The 17,315-nt window shown below is 36.2% G+C and overlaps 1 protein-coding gene across 6 annotated transcripts in view; it reads left to right on the top strand.

Moving 5' to 3' along the window:
* The first annotated feature begins 6,565 nt into the window (after window positions 1–6,565).
* LOC107690300 (V-type proton ATPase 116 kDa subunit a-like) overlaps window positions 6,566–17,315 on the top strand; it is a 27,710-nt gene continuing 16,960 nt past the window's right edge. For 3 of the 6 annotated variants that reach the window (XM_016488600.1, XM_016488599.1, XM_016488598.1), the window contains exons 1-10: window positions 6,566–6,664; window positions 9,398–9,554; window positions 10,491–10,569; window positions 10,742–10,839; window positions 11,489–11,617; window positions 12,367–12,423; window positions 13,254–13,336; window positions 14,158–14,284; window positions 14,414–14,496; window positions 15,067–15,160. In XM_016488600.1, the coding sequence (XP_016344086.1) occupies window positions 9,438–9,554; window positions 10,491–10,569; window positions 10,742–10,839; window positions 11,489–11,617; window positions 12,367–12,423; window positions 13,254–13,336; window positions 14,158–14,284; window positions 14,414–14,496; window positions 15,067–15,160 (867 nt within the window). In that variant the 5' untranslated portion in view covers window positions 6,566–6,664; window positions 9,398–9,437. The remainder of the gene's footprint in view (window positions 6,665–9,397; window positions 9,555–10,490; window positions 10,570–10,741; window positions 10,840–11,488; window positions 11,618–12,366; window positions 12,424–13,253; window positions 13,337–14,157; window positions 14,285–14,413; window positions 14,497–15,066; window positions 15,161–17,315) is intronic. The other 3 variants (XM_016488603.1, XM_016488602.1, XM_016488601.1) reach the window with 1 other exon arrangement.

Below are 17,315 nucleotides of genomic sequence, written 5' to 3'. Positions count from 1 at the left end.
ACGGTTGCCCACATAAACATGTTCCTTTCCAGATCTGTTTAAAATTAAAGACTGAAGACAGATGAATAACTCTTGAAAGTGTAAAGAGGTGTGTTTACTTGTTTATTTTGTAAGAGCTATAAAAATAGATTCATGACTCGTGTATTTTTTTTCTGAAAAAGAACATTGACAAAGTAAAGCTTTTAGCATCTTCAGAGTTTATAACATCATCTTCTATTATCAGCAAAACTGTTTATGTGAAGTAAAAAAAAAATAACATGAACATATTTATGATGACCTTTTTTTCGAGCTGCATGAACTCCACATTTGTGTCAAAACTGCTGATCATGTTCTCCAGCATGATTTGAGATGATTCAGAGAACATCATGTTCCTCAATGGAAGCAAGAACATCTGACCTTCTGTTCTGAGAAGTTCACATTCCCAAAGTCACAAATTCTTTTGCTTATTTAACCTAGAAATAGCTCAGAATTTAAAATGTTTTTATTAATTTTACATCATAATCTTTCTTTGTTGTATTATTATTTTTAAAATCCCTTAAACTTTCAGTGTTTATTTCCAAGTTGAGGTCATGTTAATTGTGTTTAGTCCCCTGCGGTACAACCACATTTTCCCACAAAACACAGCTATTTTTGGTCACACTCCGCTATTTATTCTATGTTCTAAAAGTTGAAACAAAAATGTCTTACGAAAGATCAAAACACGTTTGAACTAAGGACTTTTCTGCCTGCTTTTTTCCTTGCAATTTTCTTTATCTCAAAATAATATTTGTTTTTCTGCCTCTTGTAAGGGTGAGCAGATGTGACATCGGAATCTAGATCATCATTCCAGGATCATGCCTGAGAGAATCTGTGTGTGTGTGTGTGTGTGTGTGTGTGTTTATGTTCCGTTATATCTTTATCTATTATATATGGGTATCGTGCCATGTGCTTGCCTGAAGATGCTTTGCTTGCATGAAGATTTATAAAGGTATGATCTCTCTTTAGCAGCTGCTTTATCAGTTCTTTACAATGGATCTGAGTTAATTTTCCCTGAACTTCATTTCTGCGGGAGTGCCAGCGAGAATTCATTTGAAGCCATTGGGCTTTGTGCCTTGCCTGTACTCCAAGCTTCCTTAAGGTTATGCAATTCATTCTATGGTTTATTAATGTGTGTGTTTGTTTGTCTGTGTTTATAAAAAATAGGAGTATTTGAGTGTTTCTGCCCGTTTGTCATATTCCGTTGAATACATCTTGCTGTAATCATCTAAATTTTACACCATTAAAAATAAACGGACACATTGCTATTATGAGAACAATGGAAAGGGGATGGCAGGTCATAATAATGTGTGTGAGAAACAATGTTATCGCCGAGGCAGGGTCACTCACAAGGCTGATAGGTAAAGGTGTATCCCAATTGATTACTTTAGACTCCCCATTCCAGAATTACCTTGAGTAGCTTTTGCACAGCTGTACAACATGAATCATGACCACACCCACTCAGATGCCAATCATGTCAGGAGGACACGCCCACCCACGGTTCTCACGCTTTTACTTGTGGCCTACAAGAGAATGATCACCTGTTTATTTTGCAATGAACTAACATCAATTTTATTAATAATATTGATTTGAATTGAAATTGTTTTATAAAATTACCTGTATTGAATCTTAACACTTCAGCTAAGTATAAATGTAATACTCTACAGCATACAAAACCAACTAGCAACTGTAAATGTATCCTTAGTCTCCAAACACTCAAAATACTGACATTTACATATATATATATATATATATATATGCATATTTTGCAGCAAATGTCAAAATATATTGTTTCTACAGCTGTGTATATAATGAACATCTATAAATCAATAGTTTTATGTTTCTCCATTGATTTTAATTTGATTATGTCATTCACAATGCTTCATGGGATTGTCCTGTACCATGGGGAGCTCTGAACTACTGTAGAGAAACTGGCTTTTGACCATAAAACGCTGTATTGTTTAACTGTACATTGGCTACTTTATAATAAATTATTATTTTTACACTTTAAAAAAATAAAAATTCTTTGATTATTTTGCTGGAAAACAAGGCCAAAAGATTGATAACAAAATTATTTTGCAATGTAGTTTGACCACAATTATTAGATGTGGTTTCTGTGCTTCAAGAAGTAAAGAAGTATAGGCCATACACATTTACTCTGTGGTGTCCACACCTAAAGGTTGAAATACATTACACATTTTTTCCCAGAAGAATGCAAAGTAGAAAATAACATAAATATTTGCATACTAGAGATTAAACAGGTTACAGCTAGACACGTGAATGAGGAAAAACAAACCTTCTCTCATGTTCTCGTGCCATCCATCTGCTGGAGAATTTCACATTAATGGAGTTTATTTATTTATAGCTCTAGAAAGTGAGCCTGTAGGATCCAATACTGCTTTATCAGAAGGGTGATCGTCTGAGTTGCAGCCCACAGAAAACACATGACAATCACCAGAAAATTCCTGTGAATGTGTGTGTGCTTGAGATGTGTGTCCATAAATAACAGTATTATCTCGTCTTCTTCAGTTGATCAATCCTTTACATTAAATTAGGACATATTCTAGTGGTGGTTGTGTTGAAATATGAGCGACCTAAGGTGAAGGAGGATACAGCGCTCAGACTAAACTCGTCTCCAGTGGGCACTAAATCACAACGAAGTTTGAAAAACAGATCAATGGAATTCTAAGCCTTCGAGCAAGGAATGTGAGAAGGAAGCACAGTTTCTAATGCACTCTCTCTCTTGGCCTGTCAGTCATAAAGATGTAGAAGAACAACATGATTCAGTTGATGAATGTAATGTACTGAATGTAATGAATGTAATAGAATGTTTGTTAGTAGTGGGGCATGCTGTCACTGTGGAACCTGTCATTAAACAACCTAGGCTTATCAGTAAAACTGTAAAATGATTATGTAACACAAAACAATTCCTTAAACAGCAAACATGTAAAAGGTTACTTTCCTCTACCTCCCCCTTTTCAATAATCTGAACGTCTGAACATACGACTTTTAGAAAAAAGTAAGCATGATGGTCCACCCCTAAACATAACCGTACATTTTGGTGATAATTCATATGAATTCATATGTTTTCATACGATCTGCTTGCGCCTCAGTAACTGTTATGTTTCGGGGAAGGATTAGGGACAAGCCTTCATTCTGATTTTCTACATTTTTCTTTGACCTTGAGATTGAGTTGATGGGGTATATGCATATCGTATGAAAGCATACAAAAAATGTGATTGTACAAATTCATATTACAAATGATTGTACAAATTAGCCACCAATTATACAAAAAAGACAGAATTGTGAGATAAAGTCACAATTACATTTTTAAAAATAAATATAAAATTTAAATATATAAAAATAACATTTTTTATTTTATGGCGGGAAAAGAATTGCAAGATGTAAACTCAAAAATTCAGAGAAAAAAAGTAAGAAATGTGAGATGTAAACTCTTGCAACTCTGACTTTTTATAATTCCAAATTTTGAGATAAAAAGTTCAATTTTTTCCCCCTTTTTTCTGTGGTGGAAACGGGCTTCTATACTAAGAATATGCAAGACAGATACTGAGATTCTGGGAGACTGATAGGCAGCTTTACAGCAACAAACCGGCTGTATCTCATGCTTCTGTCACATGGGAACCCTCAAATTAGATCAAAGAGCCTGAGGTAATGTCATGAAACCAGAGGCTACTGCAATAAGAAGTCAATGTAGTCTCCTGTGGGACAGCACATTGACACCTCCTCTCTTGCATGCCGTGCAACTAAAAAATGTAGAGTTTAGCCCTGAAAAATAATAGAAAGGTATTTTTCAACCCTTGTTGGGTCTACTTCCATGTTATTATGCTTCCTGAGGCCTTCATACTGTACAAATAAACACCATAACAGTCGCTCACATAAGTTCCTCAGAGGTCTCTTGAGCTGTTTTAACCTTCTACAGCCTTTTTTGTGTTTATATTATTGTTTATTTATAAGATAAGTCAATGGCATGCTCGCATTTTGTTTTCAGAAATGTATAACTGTGAAAAAGCAATAAAACCCTTCATAATCATAATACATTTATAAGAAAACATAAAACAGGCTAAAAAGTTGGCAAGAGAGTAGAGCTTCTGGCAGTTAAGGAAATTAAATCTCACAATAATTCAAAGACAAAATAATCTCAGTGTCAGTTAAATCAAATATAACTTGTGAAAAAACTCACAGACAGGAAACCTGGTTCATGCAGGCCTCAAGTGATTTTTGCACGGTTCATTTCACTGGTGTAGGCCAAGGCATTTTCTTTGCACTTCATATACGTCTTTTTTTAATCGACTTTGGAAGTTCACATTAATACCCTGGTATCATGGGAAATATCTGATGAGTTTAATATTCCTGGCTCTATCTAAGAATAAAATACTTTGGTTCAGGCATCACAGTTAAATTTGTATCTCGTTCTAGGCCAATGAGATATTTCATAACATCGAACCAGAACTCAAGTGTCCTCCTTTTAAGTGCTGTTAGTAAAAGCAGTTTTTTTTTTCATAAAAATATTAATAGTCCTATTATTCATGACAACCAAACAGTATTCAAAACATCTACGTCTTTTCATTTTCACAACCGTCCTCAGATCGGTTAACGTAGTTTTTTGACCTGTGCTAATGTGTAGTTCTGTAGTGCCCCCTGGTGGTTTGAGGGTGTGCTGCATATGCCATCAGTGGCCTCTAGAGGGAGTGCGTCACCTGTTGGAGGCACATGGGCATGCGCACTCGAACATAAATGGTTTGCTGCCTGTTGATGTTTGCGATACACTGCCATGAAGTGTATACCTAAGTGTATCACATGCCCCATATACTTTGTTGGAATTGTGGATAAGTGAAATACATGTTAGCCTACATAATAAGATATAATATGCTATAAACACACTGTCATGTTCATACACACCAATGCATGACCTAATAATACCCACACATGCCACATATCTACTGACACTTGCTTCATAGAACAGCAATTTATAGCTCTTCCATATAAGCCCTCAATGCTCTTAATAGAAACCATTAATCAGTCTTCCATATAGGTGAATGCTATTATTTTTTGTTTGTTTTTTTGATCTGAGAGTAATTTTTGCAACCAACCGATGTCACTATTCATATAGCCTGCCCTGCAATAACAAACTGAGGCCTCAAGTTACATGTCTAGGAGGATATGACTACTATGAAATCAACTGTAACCATATATATGTGCACTTACACTTTATGAAAAAAAAAAAACATTTTGAAGAATGTACTTATTGCTCTTTTCTAAGTAGGAATGAGGGCTGAAACTTTTAAGCTTTGAAAATGTCACAAAAGCAGCATTAAAGTATCATAAAAATAGTCTACCCTACTGTTGTGTTGTAGGCAGGAATAATAGGTTTTGACTGATTGATTTGTTTGTTTGTTTATATTATTGAGGTCATTACTCCTTTAATGATATGGTCAGGCAAAACAAAGCTTCTTTTCTGTCATTTAATATAATTGTTATTCACTTAGGGTGAATTCGGGTAAATTGGGCCACTTTTTCCCATTGACATTACCTGAGCTAACCTTGTTTAAAATCGATAACCGTCCTTAATTAATTAGCCTCCATAGGCCATATTTGTCACAGGCCATTTATTGGGTTGAATGATCCGAGCTCTCTGATTTGTGATTTGTTTGCTCGCAGCACTTTGGAATAGTCCCGTCAACCTTGTGACTCTAAATTTTCACACTAGTGCTAATTTACTCATCCTCCTTGGTGTAGTTCTTCCCTCATTAAAGAGGCAGTGACAGATTCTACAGACAGTGACCTCTTGGCATTTGAGCTGTCAAGATCAAGCCACTGTTTGAGATTGTCTGCTGTTGAAAAATAAATACTGGTCACTTTGAATTAAAAAGGTGAAAAGGCAGCAGGCTGTACGAGGTAGAAGATGGTTACTGCTAGTCATGTAAGGCTCAGAAGTAGTAATACTATTGAATTACTACTCAATAGTATCACTAACAGTATTACTAACAGTAATACTATTGAATACTATTGAAAAATTACTATTAAATAATGACACTGAATGAGTCTGCAAGATGAGAAACTAGGGAAAAATCATTTCACTACATTGCATCACATGTATATGTATGTGACAAATAAAGAACCTTGAACCTTGTACCTAATGATAATAACAGAAAAAGTTTAGTGACTGGTCCCAGAGGATCAAAAGCACAAAATATGATGGCAATGACAATGAGACCACAGAAGTGGTCTTGTACCAAAGGAACCACCTTCATTCGAAAAGCAGACTACAGAGTGAGGAACACTGAAAATAGTGAGAGAAAAAAATACCTTTTAAACTTTGGGAAGGTCTTACTCTAGCACTGTGGGACAGTATATTTAATTTACAAATCAACAGATAGCTAATATTTATCGACATAATAAGAAATATGCTAAATAAAGAAATAAAAGCGGAAAGAAAGTACGAGAGCAAGCAGATATACACTCCCCTTTCCACTGTTTTCGGAACCACCCTTCACAGGTAACCTCGATCACGTGACCAGGACTGGCCTGTTCGTGACGTCACGCCCGCTCTGCCTCGTTCTGGTCAGCTGATGCTCGCGACGGAGAGGATTCAGAGACAGCAGCTCTCCATTTCAGCTGTTTGAACTCAGTAAGTTGCATGTTCTTGCTAAAATAACTGTATTCTCACTTAATAACTGTTTTGAACCGTCCAGTGAGTTGTATTTGGAAGAGAAGAGCGTGTTTTCTTTCAGCTTTTTGGAATGCGTTGTTGAGTAAATACGTAATACGTTATCTGAGGTAACAACCTGTCGGTGATAATTAGCATTAGCGCTTTAACTCTCTGTTACTGCTGTTTACATTTTCAAGTTTAAGTTTGAAACTTATAAGAGTCCCCGTCCATTTGTTACAATAAAACACTGAAGTGTATAAAGTGCCACTTTGCCCTACTAACTACTTGTTGACGCATAAGCTTGGGTTGACAGCTACACTTATGTCCTCCGTCAGCAGGCTAGTTAATAAGCCGGTGTCTGCGTTTACCCCTTCTTACAGCTCAACGATAAAATACGACTTTATTGCCGAAGTAATTTCCGCAAGGTGTTTAGTATACAATACTCTAAAAAAAGGGCTCAGAAAAAGTTGACTGCTCACCATTTAGCAAAGCAGCTAATAATATACTGCAAACATAATCTCTATGTGTGAATGGCATCTCTGTATGACATTATGTTGTGGAGGGAAAACAGTGTAAAGTAAAAATAAATAAAATATAAGATAAAACTAAGTGAAATCATAAAAACATTTTGTTAAAGTAAAAAGTAATTAATAAATAATACATCTAACTTAGTGCAGTAGGAAAAAAAACCGTAAGAATGTAGCGTAATAGAAACTAAACATTTTCCAAATAATATTTTACACATTTTTCACAGTATACATTGGGTTTTGAAACTATGTAGCTGCTGTTTAGGTCTTAGGACAGGGATTTTTTGGGTGAGGATGATCATTTTTACGGGGTCTAAAAGATTGAAAACCCTTGTTGTATGCTATGGTATTGTGCTGATAGGTTGGACAACCATAGCTTCAACAGTTCCCTGGGTTTGTGAGGTGATAAAGACTTCTATTCTATTCTATTGCAGCTTTGGGTGAGTCAGCAGTACAGTTACTCAAAAGAAACCTGATTAGACGTCCTGCCACAGGAGTTCACATTATTAATATGATGTCTCATTGTAAGGGTCTGTTTTTGAAAGACCTTGTATTGGTCCACTGCACTGATATCTGATGATGCTGGGATGGCTGTATGTAGTTGTACAGGAGAATGGAAAAAAGAGCAGGATACAGAGAGACCGCTGAAAGAGTATCTGCATTTTGATAGTTCCCCAAGGTGCTGCATTATTCAGCACGTGTGGAATTACCTATGAAACAAAGACTACTTGCGTCCCATTTCGACCACTTAAAAGTTGTAAAATGGACCTAGCAAAAATATTAAATGGCTTTTTTTGCTCTGTCGATTTTCTTTGTGTCTTAACGTGCCACAAAATGCCTCTGTGTTGGTAATGTTTAGTATGGAGAGTCACATGATGGCACAGCTTAATCCATAATCCGCTCGCTGTGAGTGGAGTCCATCGTACAATCATTCTTAATGAACAGTGAACTTCTTTCAGTGAAGGACTGCTTTGAAGAATGGACTACAATTTACAATTCACTCCTTTGATTGGACCACATGCATTTCACTGAGAAGATCAGGATTTGCTCTAGGAGAGCACATTCCATGCAGTTGTAGCGGTAGGTCCAGGGAAAGTAAAGTTCATCGGGTTATTCTGTGTAATCGCTGAATGCTCCTGTGTGTTTTCCTCATTCTTCTGAAATAGCATGTGCTTATTCTCTCAGCTCTTTGGAGCATCACATGCCATGAGAATGGTGAAACAGCAAAGAAGCGTAACATTCTTTGCATGTCCTCTGGGCACAAGATTGTGGAATCTTTGCTAAGGCTTTTTACTGGATTGTCTTATTGTTTATGAGCAGCCATTAGTTCAAGATAGTCTAGATGGCAATGCATAATGCTCTTGGTGTTATGAAATGAGGCATAAGCTTTGCCTTGAGTAGAAGTAGGACTGGCCGATTAATCAGAATTTATTTGCAATTATGATTTTAGCTTTCAACGATTAAGAAAACAAGATAATAGGGATATCATTATTATTATTGTGCCACATTCCATTTTTCTTGTGTATTTCCTTTCCTTTACAGCAGTGTGATTTGGGTCTACCCTCAATGTTTAGTAGGTGGTGCAAGTGCATTACAACATAGTTGGTCTTATTTTAGACTAATTAGATCTATCTGTCTCGCTCTATATATAATTATTACATTAAAAGTTATGTTTTCTTTAAAGTTATATCATTTAAAATATATAACATTGTATAAAACAAAATATAATTGAGCAGCCCTAGTTTGCAGTTGGTTTTTCATAGCTGCTGATCTGTTATCTAAAAGCAAGCTTCTTGTACAGTACTGTCAGATAACCATTATATGTTAAGACCTTGAAAACAGAACATTCATATGATTCTCATGACTTGTAAACTATCAGCCGTGTCCAATGAAGCTCAGCTCACGGTCACAGAGCATTTATCTGTGGCATCGTCATCTTGCTGGACTGTGAGCATAACAGAATTTGCACAGAATCAGTAAACAGATCAGAATTGTTAAGGTTAAAAATGCTGACGTGCTGTTTTAAGGGCTGCCTTCCTTCCTTTTGGTTAAAGTAAACTCTACATTCGCACAATCAGTGTGGCTTAACCACTGTGCTTGGTGTCAAACAGAAATATTACTCCGTTTATGTGAAACCTTTTGTATTTATATTATTAGCATTTGTGTTTTCTTCCTCTTCCCTCAGACATTCTCCCCTTAGTGCATTGGGTAGAGAACAGTGCATTATGGGGGAGCTGTTTCGCAGTGAGGAGATGACTCTGGCCCAGCTCTTTCTCCAGTCTGAGTCCGCCTACTGCTGTGTCAGTGAGCTGGGGGAGGTCGGCATGGTGCAGTTCAGAGATGTAAGTATAGACCACGTCATAATTCACTGGTTATTAATTCCTGGAACATTCACTGTTCATTGTCAAACCCATTCAAAACAACAGAGGGTGGCGCTTCATTCATAGTGGCTCATGGCAGTAACATTGACGTCATTGTCAACAAATGTCAGCATAACTGAAGAAATAAGCATCAAAACTTATACACATTCATAGACTTTCATGTGTAGTCTACAATAATATGATGCAAGGAAACTTCAGGTAAACATTTGATGCCCTTTGAGAAAAGTTGCCTCCTTATTTAAAGATCCAGTATTTGCGCTACATTTATGTTTATTTTCATATCATATTTGCTCTGTTTTAGCAACGCTCTAAGAGTTTGCACTACTCAGTTTGTTTTGACAGTTTTTGGTTATAAAAATGCCACTACCAGAAATGCTTCAGGGCCAGACATGTACAGTGGTGTTGTAATTCCTTCCTTACTTTTAATGTCCCTGCAGCATTGATGATTATGCGATAGTACAGATGTGTTGCATACAAGATTTTGAGCATTGCTTTACCATGCAAACTTGATTTCAATGCTACTGGAAAGGGAAACAGATAGAGAGCAAAGAATATTCAGTATTCTTTGAGAGTGTGAGACTAAGACCAGATGAAATTGAATTGGGGAAGATTTAAATGGCTATCAGATACACAAACATTATGACCTCATACAGGAAGTGATTGTGAAACATTGCTCAGTGTGGCCTAAGAGCACTCACTCATTCTTGAACCCTCATCTAGTTATTCACAGCCAACAGTGTTGTTTTATTTCATGTGGATTCATTGATCTGTTGTGAATATGACTACTTTGCAGTTTCTCCTTACACCCCTGGGTGTGAATGTGGCTTCCTTGTCTTTGAGAGAATGGTAATTGTATATTAATAGGTCAGTGACCTTTTCGCTTTCATTGAATTGCAGTTGAACCCCGATGTGAACGTTTTCCAGAGGAAGTTTGTGAATGAAGTCCGTCGGTGTGAGGAGATGGACCGCAAACTAAGTGAGTTATTGAGTTAGCATTGCTGATGTAGTGAGCTGAAAATCATTGCTGACACAGCATCATGAGTTCTGGTTAAATTCAGTGGAAAGATGTTCAAGAACATGTTGTTTCTCTCCTTTTCTGTTTCTGGCTCTGTTTTCTCTGCTTGGTCATTTTTTCTTTTCTTTTCAAGGATTTGTTGAGAAGGAAATCAAAAAGGCTAACATACCTGTTGTAGACACAGGGGAGAACCCAGAGGTCCCTTTTCCACGAGACATGATTGATTTGGAGGTATAAAAACTTCATGGACAACTCAAAATAAGGCTGAAAATGAGAATTAGAAATAAAAAGAACCCATAATTAAAATCGCTTAGTTTAGAAACATTATGAGCTGCCTACAGAGGCACTGTATCAAGGTATGATGAAAAGTTTATTCCTAAATTCTAAGGCAGCATTGTATCCTTTAATGAGAAGGCATCCCATAAAACATTGTGATAAGCACAGTGCTAAAACTCAGAGATGGTGCATGAGGAGAGAATTTGCTGATTACAAATTTGTAAGTCTTTTGTTGCTTTGGATAAAAGTGTCTGCTAAACGATTAAATGTAAATGTAAAATATTCTTATGTCATTCAATACTCAAATTTTGATTAGAGTAGTTCATTAGGATTAAACATATTGAATTATATGTAATCGATGTTCTTTTAAACTTTCTATTCATCAAAGCATCCTGAACGAAAAATATTAACCACAGCATTGATAATAACAGAAAATGTTTATTAAGCAGCAAATCAGCATATTAGAATGATATCTGAATGATCATGTGACACTGAAGACTGGAGTAATGACTTCTGAAAATTCAGCTTTGCATCACAGAAAAAAAGAATAAAATCAAGTTTTGAATGCATTTAATCAGTTGTGTCCTTCTTTCACTTTTTGTAGGCCACCTTTGAAAAGCTGGAGAATGAGCTGAAGGAGATCAACACCAACCAGGAAGCCCTGAAGAAGAACTTTCTGGAGCTGACTGAGCTTAAGCACATCCTCAGACGAACACAGCAGTTCTTTGATGAGGTCTGTAATACCTCATCTCTTACAAAACCTTAATCCTTTAGAGTTTCCTGTGGTATTTCCTGAGGCATTTTACACGGTACATGATAGGCGGCTTACTTTGCTTGCAATCTTGCAGTCTTAGTTGTCTTCTTCCATTTCACACACTCTTGAGAGGCGGTGTGAAACGTGCCTGTGCAACCACAACAATATCTGCTGCTGCTTCAGCTTGAGCAAAAATATGCTGCATCTGAACGGGGTGATTACTGTTATATTGTTTATGTAAATGATGGCTAATGAAGCCATAAAATACTGCAATAAACCTCTCCTCAATGTTGTTCTTTGACCAAGTAAAAGCTAAATACTATTTCATTGGTTGTGAGTAAAATCACCTTGGATTGGTCAATGGCATGTGACATTTAAGAAAGCTAGCAGAAACTGTATTGTTGGGCTTAACTTTACTGCGGTGCCACTTTCTGTGTTGTTTTTCATGTTGCCATGTTCCACTTTTCTTCCATTTAGCCTGAACTGGGAACTCACTGTTCCCCTATACCGTGTAAAATGGCCTTTACTCACAAATGTCATACAGTGGTTGTATTTGAAATTGTATCAGATCAAAATAATTAACACCATTCAGTAGTCAAATCAACAAACACTCTAACACAAACAGAGGAACCATGTTTTTCCCCATGTCTGTGATAATGTTCAAGCTGACAAAGACAGATGCATGTCTAACAGATTGAAAGGCCATTCTCTGAATTCCTGGTTTTCAGGAATTTCAGCCGCTGGTGATGAAGTCACACTGCCCTTCCCAAGACCAGTTCTGCAAGGTGTTCGACTCCCTATTCACACGTTTCTTGAACCTGTAAAAAAATGCTCAAGTCTTTTGTGCCCATGATAATTGGCTACTACCAGGGTGTTTCTTTTCTGTCTTTCAGCCTGTTGGAGTTCTTTGACCATACATTTCTGTGCTTCCTGGACACTGATCTGAACTTTAACATTTTATTGTGATATATTTCTTTTACAAGTTATAAAAGATAATTTGAGAGCAAGCAGTTAAGTTGTTAGCTGTCATGCAATCATTCACTTTACACTTCCACTAACTTGGGCTCTCTCACAGGCTGGTGGTGGGTGGTGTGGCTCAGTGGTTAAAAAAAATACAGCTGTTTCAAAATATTCAAGGACCAATCCCTGTGCTACAATCCCAGTGCCCTTGAGTTAGGCACATCACCATGGTTTTCCCTGTAATAACATGTATTGTAATTTGCTTTGGGTAAAAGTTGTCAGCTGATTGAGTATTATTAAATATCAAGATTTACTCTAATAAATCCTCTAAGTAAATCCATTTTTAAACAGTAATTTCATTGAAAACTTGCGTTAAACATACATTTGTCTTATTTATGTAATATGAAAGAAGTACTGTACCTTAACATGTAGAGCTTTGAACTATTACAACATCGATCAATATTAAGTTAACTACAACAGCTTGATACCTTAATTTACCTTTGCCCGGTTGTATGTAAAGGGCCCTTGATTTGTTAGAAATCAGTTTCCTGAAACAATATTATCAACACTACAATGAACTTTGATTCAAAATCAGATTATTTTTACAGGAAGAGATAAATAAATTAAATTATTGTTCTCTTTTCCTTTTTGTTAGATGGAAGACCCTGCACTTTTGGAAGAGTCGTCAACTCTACTGGATCCAAATGAGGTTGGACGTGCCGCTCCTCTTAGGCTTGGGTGAGTATGTCAGTGGGTTTGATATCTGTCTTACTAAGCTATGTTATGGACTGCTAAAACATGGATGCTTCATATGTGGAAATTACAGTGCAGCCTGAACTCATTCTTTTGAAATGCTTTCAGTGTATCATTTTACCTCACAAACTGCATCTCTTGACGGTCACTATCACTGAAGCAGGCCTGCTTGAACACAAGAAATTCAATTTCTCTGTATGTGCGCATATGCTTGGATGAAACTGAGATGTTAATGGGGATTGCACACTTCCTGATCTCTGTTTCTGATCCGCCTGCCTTTTTTTTCTTCTTTGCCACAGCTCTAGAAGAATGCATAACAGGTCTTTTAAATGGCTCTAAATGTAAGGGTATATGTGGATAGTAAATGCATCAATGCAGTTTCGTTGGTAGTAATATGGTCATGTTGTTCTGGATTGAGTTGTAAAAATCACAGTACAGAGGGAGAGGTAGCTGTTAAATAGGTTTATGCAAGTAAAATTGAAGTAATAAAGATGGATTTAACACACATTCTTATGTAACTGCTGCTAATGCCAGTGGGTTTGTCATTGATCTGTGATCAGTAATCTTGGTATGCCTTTAATACTTAACATGAAACACACTTTTTCCATTTAGAGCATTGGATGTAAGGAAAGCACCATCAGAGGAGTTAAGAGATGAAAGTAAAGAGGAATGAGGACATATCTTAATATAATATAGTATTTGCTATATAAGATGCAGATCAGTTATTACATGGGGGCCGAAACATGACACAGTAATAGATGTGCAGATTACTGACATAATTCACTCACCTTTGATGCTGGTTGCAGGTTTGTTGCAGGGGTGATTGGCAGAGAAAGGATTCCCACCTTCGAGAGGATGCTTTGGAGAGTTTGTCGTGGAAATGTCTTCCTGCGACAGGCAGACATCGAGGACCCACTTGAGGACCCTGCCACAGTCAGTTTCCCCTGTGAAAAATAAAAATAAATAACTTTTAAGATAACTTTTCAAGATATAATTTGGATTATTAACTGTATATTTAATAGGAGCTTTCTCTTATGTTTTTTTTTTTTGTCCTTTTTCCAGGGAGACCATGTGCACAAATCTGTGTTCATCATTTTCTTCCAGGGAGACCAGCTGAAAAACAGAGTCAAGAAGATTTGTGAAGGGTACGAGAGCATCACTGCCCAGTCTCAGTACAGAGTGACCAAAACAAAAGAAAATGGTTTGAGATTTTGAAAACATTACATTGTTTTCTGATTTTGTAGACTTTGGGTTGAAAAAAAAAAAATTGTTTTTGAAAGATTCTTATGCTCACCAAGGCTGCATTTATTTATTTATTTATTTAAAATACAGGACAGTAATCTTGTGAAATATTATTACAATTTAAAATATATTTAAATATATTTTTAAAAAGCCAAAATTTAAACATTTCTTATTATTATCAATGTTTGAAATAGTTGTGCATATTTTTGTGGAAACCATGATGCATTTTTCAGGATTCAAAAGAAGAGCATTTATTTGAAATGGAAATCTTTTGTAACAATTTTCTTTGTCACTTTTGATCAATATAATGCATTCTTACTGAATAAAGGTATTAATTTCTTAAAAAAAAAATCTCACTATAATACTCACCCCAAACCTTTGATAGTGTATTTTGATAGTGTAGTGTGTATTTGACATATTCTTGAAATTAATGTATTCCATATTCATATATTTTACCAATATTTTTATGTTAGGTTTCGGGCATCTCTGTACCCCTGTCCTGAGACCCATCAAGAGAGGAAGGAAATGGCAGCTGGAGTCAACACTCGAATTGATGATCTCCAGATGGTAAGACATAAGTGCAATATGTGCAAACACATACACGCACATTCTGTAACAAAGACTTATTTTTGCTTATGAGCAAAAATGATATATCTCTCTTTTATTTCTTTGGCCAAAATAAGTGCATGTAGATAAAGTCTTTAAGTTATTCTTTTTCTTGTATGAGGTGAGTTAAATCTTATGGATGCGTCCAGACCTAATCTAGTTCTGTTAGGATTGTTCTCTTTGTTGCTTTATTCACTCTGTCCACAAATCTGAATTAGTTTTCAAATCCTGCCACACTGTTTGCACTGTCATTTTACAAATGATGAAATCTGATCTGCTTATTCAAACGTTATCACCAATATCTGGTCCATCTGCGTCTGCTGCTATAGTAACAATGTAAGCAACAATGGCGAGACCACCTGTTTGCAGTCTGAACAAAGGTCGATATGTTCCCATCTGTGTTTGTGTGTGTCTCATCTGTTTCTATCCGAGCGGTATGTGAAAGAACAGTCCTCAGTCTGATCAGAGGTTCTTACGTCAGAGATTATAAAATTATGATCATAAAATAATATTTTTCTAAATAAGTTAGAAAAACAAAGCGTAGCTGTTTACAGAGTGACTAAAAGATTTAAACAGGAAAGCAAACAAACTCATGAATGCATGCTGCTGGTTTTGTAGTGATATGACTGAATACGCTTTGACAGTACATCAATTGATGCCATTTGCTTCATAAACTCCAACTTGAGTGGCGTAATGGAATTACATAATGAGTGTGATCAGAAACTGTGTGCTGTACCAAATCAGATTAGATTAGAGCAGGGTGGATTTCACTATCAGTAAAATAAATAATTAACCCTAAAAATGGCAAGACCATAAAGAGACATCAGAAAATGAATTTATTGCTATTTTCCATCTTATTGGGACACAAATAATACAACTTGATCATTTTTTTCAAAACATGACTTTTAATTTTGATTTTGATGTTTGTATCCCACAGGATACGTTGCCAGTTTGGGGGTATAAATTCACTGAAAACAGAACACTTGTTTATCAATGCTTGTTACAACATGGTTGTAATTCCTGAACGCTTTGGAATACAGACCTAAGGTTGGTCTCTTTTTAAAGAAGAGCATTTCAAAAAAAGAAAGTATAAAAAAGTTATAGAAGTTTAAGTTTGCAGTAAAGATAATGCAGTGTACTATTTTTTAAATTGTATATAAAATAAATAATTTATAAAATATGTTGCACTTCAAATTGCTGTAAAATCTAAGCCATATGTCTAACCAAGTTATGTTCCAAATTTGAAGTTGATATCACCAAAATTGTGGTTCCTGTGAGATTTTGTTTGGGCACTATACCAAAAATAACCACTGGGTGACACCCAAACTGTATTAAATTCTTTTGATGCAGTTTTCTGTCACAAATCAATAATTTTCTGTCACAATATCACTTCTATTACAAAACAATGACCAAATATGGAACCTTGACTGTCAGACCTTTCCAACGATATGTGTTACAAAAAATGTAAGCATTTAATTCATAAAATGTCAATGTAAACCTAATAAGCTAATGCTGAACAACAGCTTTTTAAACAGGTAAGTCCCCTCCAACGTGTGTAAATATGTCAACTAGACCAACTTTTATAGGAGGGTGAGTAGATTACTACAGGTGGCCATGCAGTTTTAAATGCTGCCCGTGAGCTAAACAAAGAATGTATGAACAAAGTCAATGTATCTAAATATTCACAACAAACACCCTTACAACATGAAACCAAGAAATGGGACCTACACTTTCCCTGCCTCTCCCCACAGCCTCTCAAATGTTTGTATCCCACAGGATACGTTGCCAGTTTTAGGGTTAAACAATAAATTACAAGTAAATGTCAAAAAACACTGTGTAAATGTGAAAAACACACTTTCACTTTGAAAACCTCTGGATTAGACTTCAGGTCTCAAACTCTGCACAGCTGTTTGTCTTTTTCTCATTTTCTTCTCTGTTTTTCTTTTTTATTCCCTCTCTTTTAAACTAACAGACGTACAGTAAAGTGCAGGTTGATTTGAGTGACGTGACGTGACATGCGGCCAAGTATGGTTTCCCATACTAGGAATTAGTGCTCTGCATTTAACCCATCCAAAGTGTACACACACAGCAGTGAACACACACCCGGAGCAGTGGG

The sequence above is a fragment of the Sinocyclocheilus anshuiensis genome, unplaced genomic scaffold (assembly GCF_001515605.1).
Source record: "Sinocyclocheilus anshuiensis isolate Anshui unplaced genomic scaffold, SAMN03320099.WGS_v1.1 scaffold461, whole genome shotgun sequence".
NCBI classification, from domain to species: domain Eukaryota; kingdom Metazoa; phylum Chordata; class Actinopteri; order Cypriniformes; family Cyprinidae; genus Sinocyclocheilus; species Sinocyclocheilus anshuiensis.
This window is presented reverse-complemented; position numbering and strand designations above follow the sequence as displayed.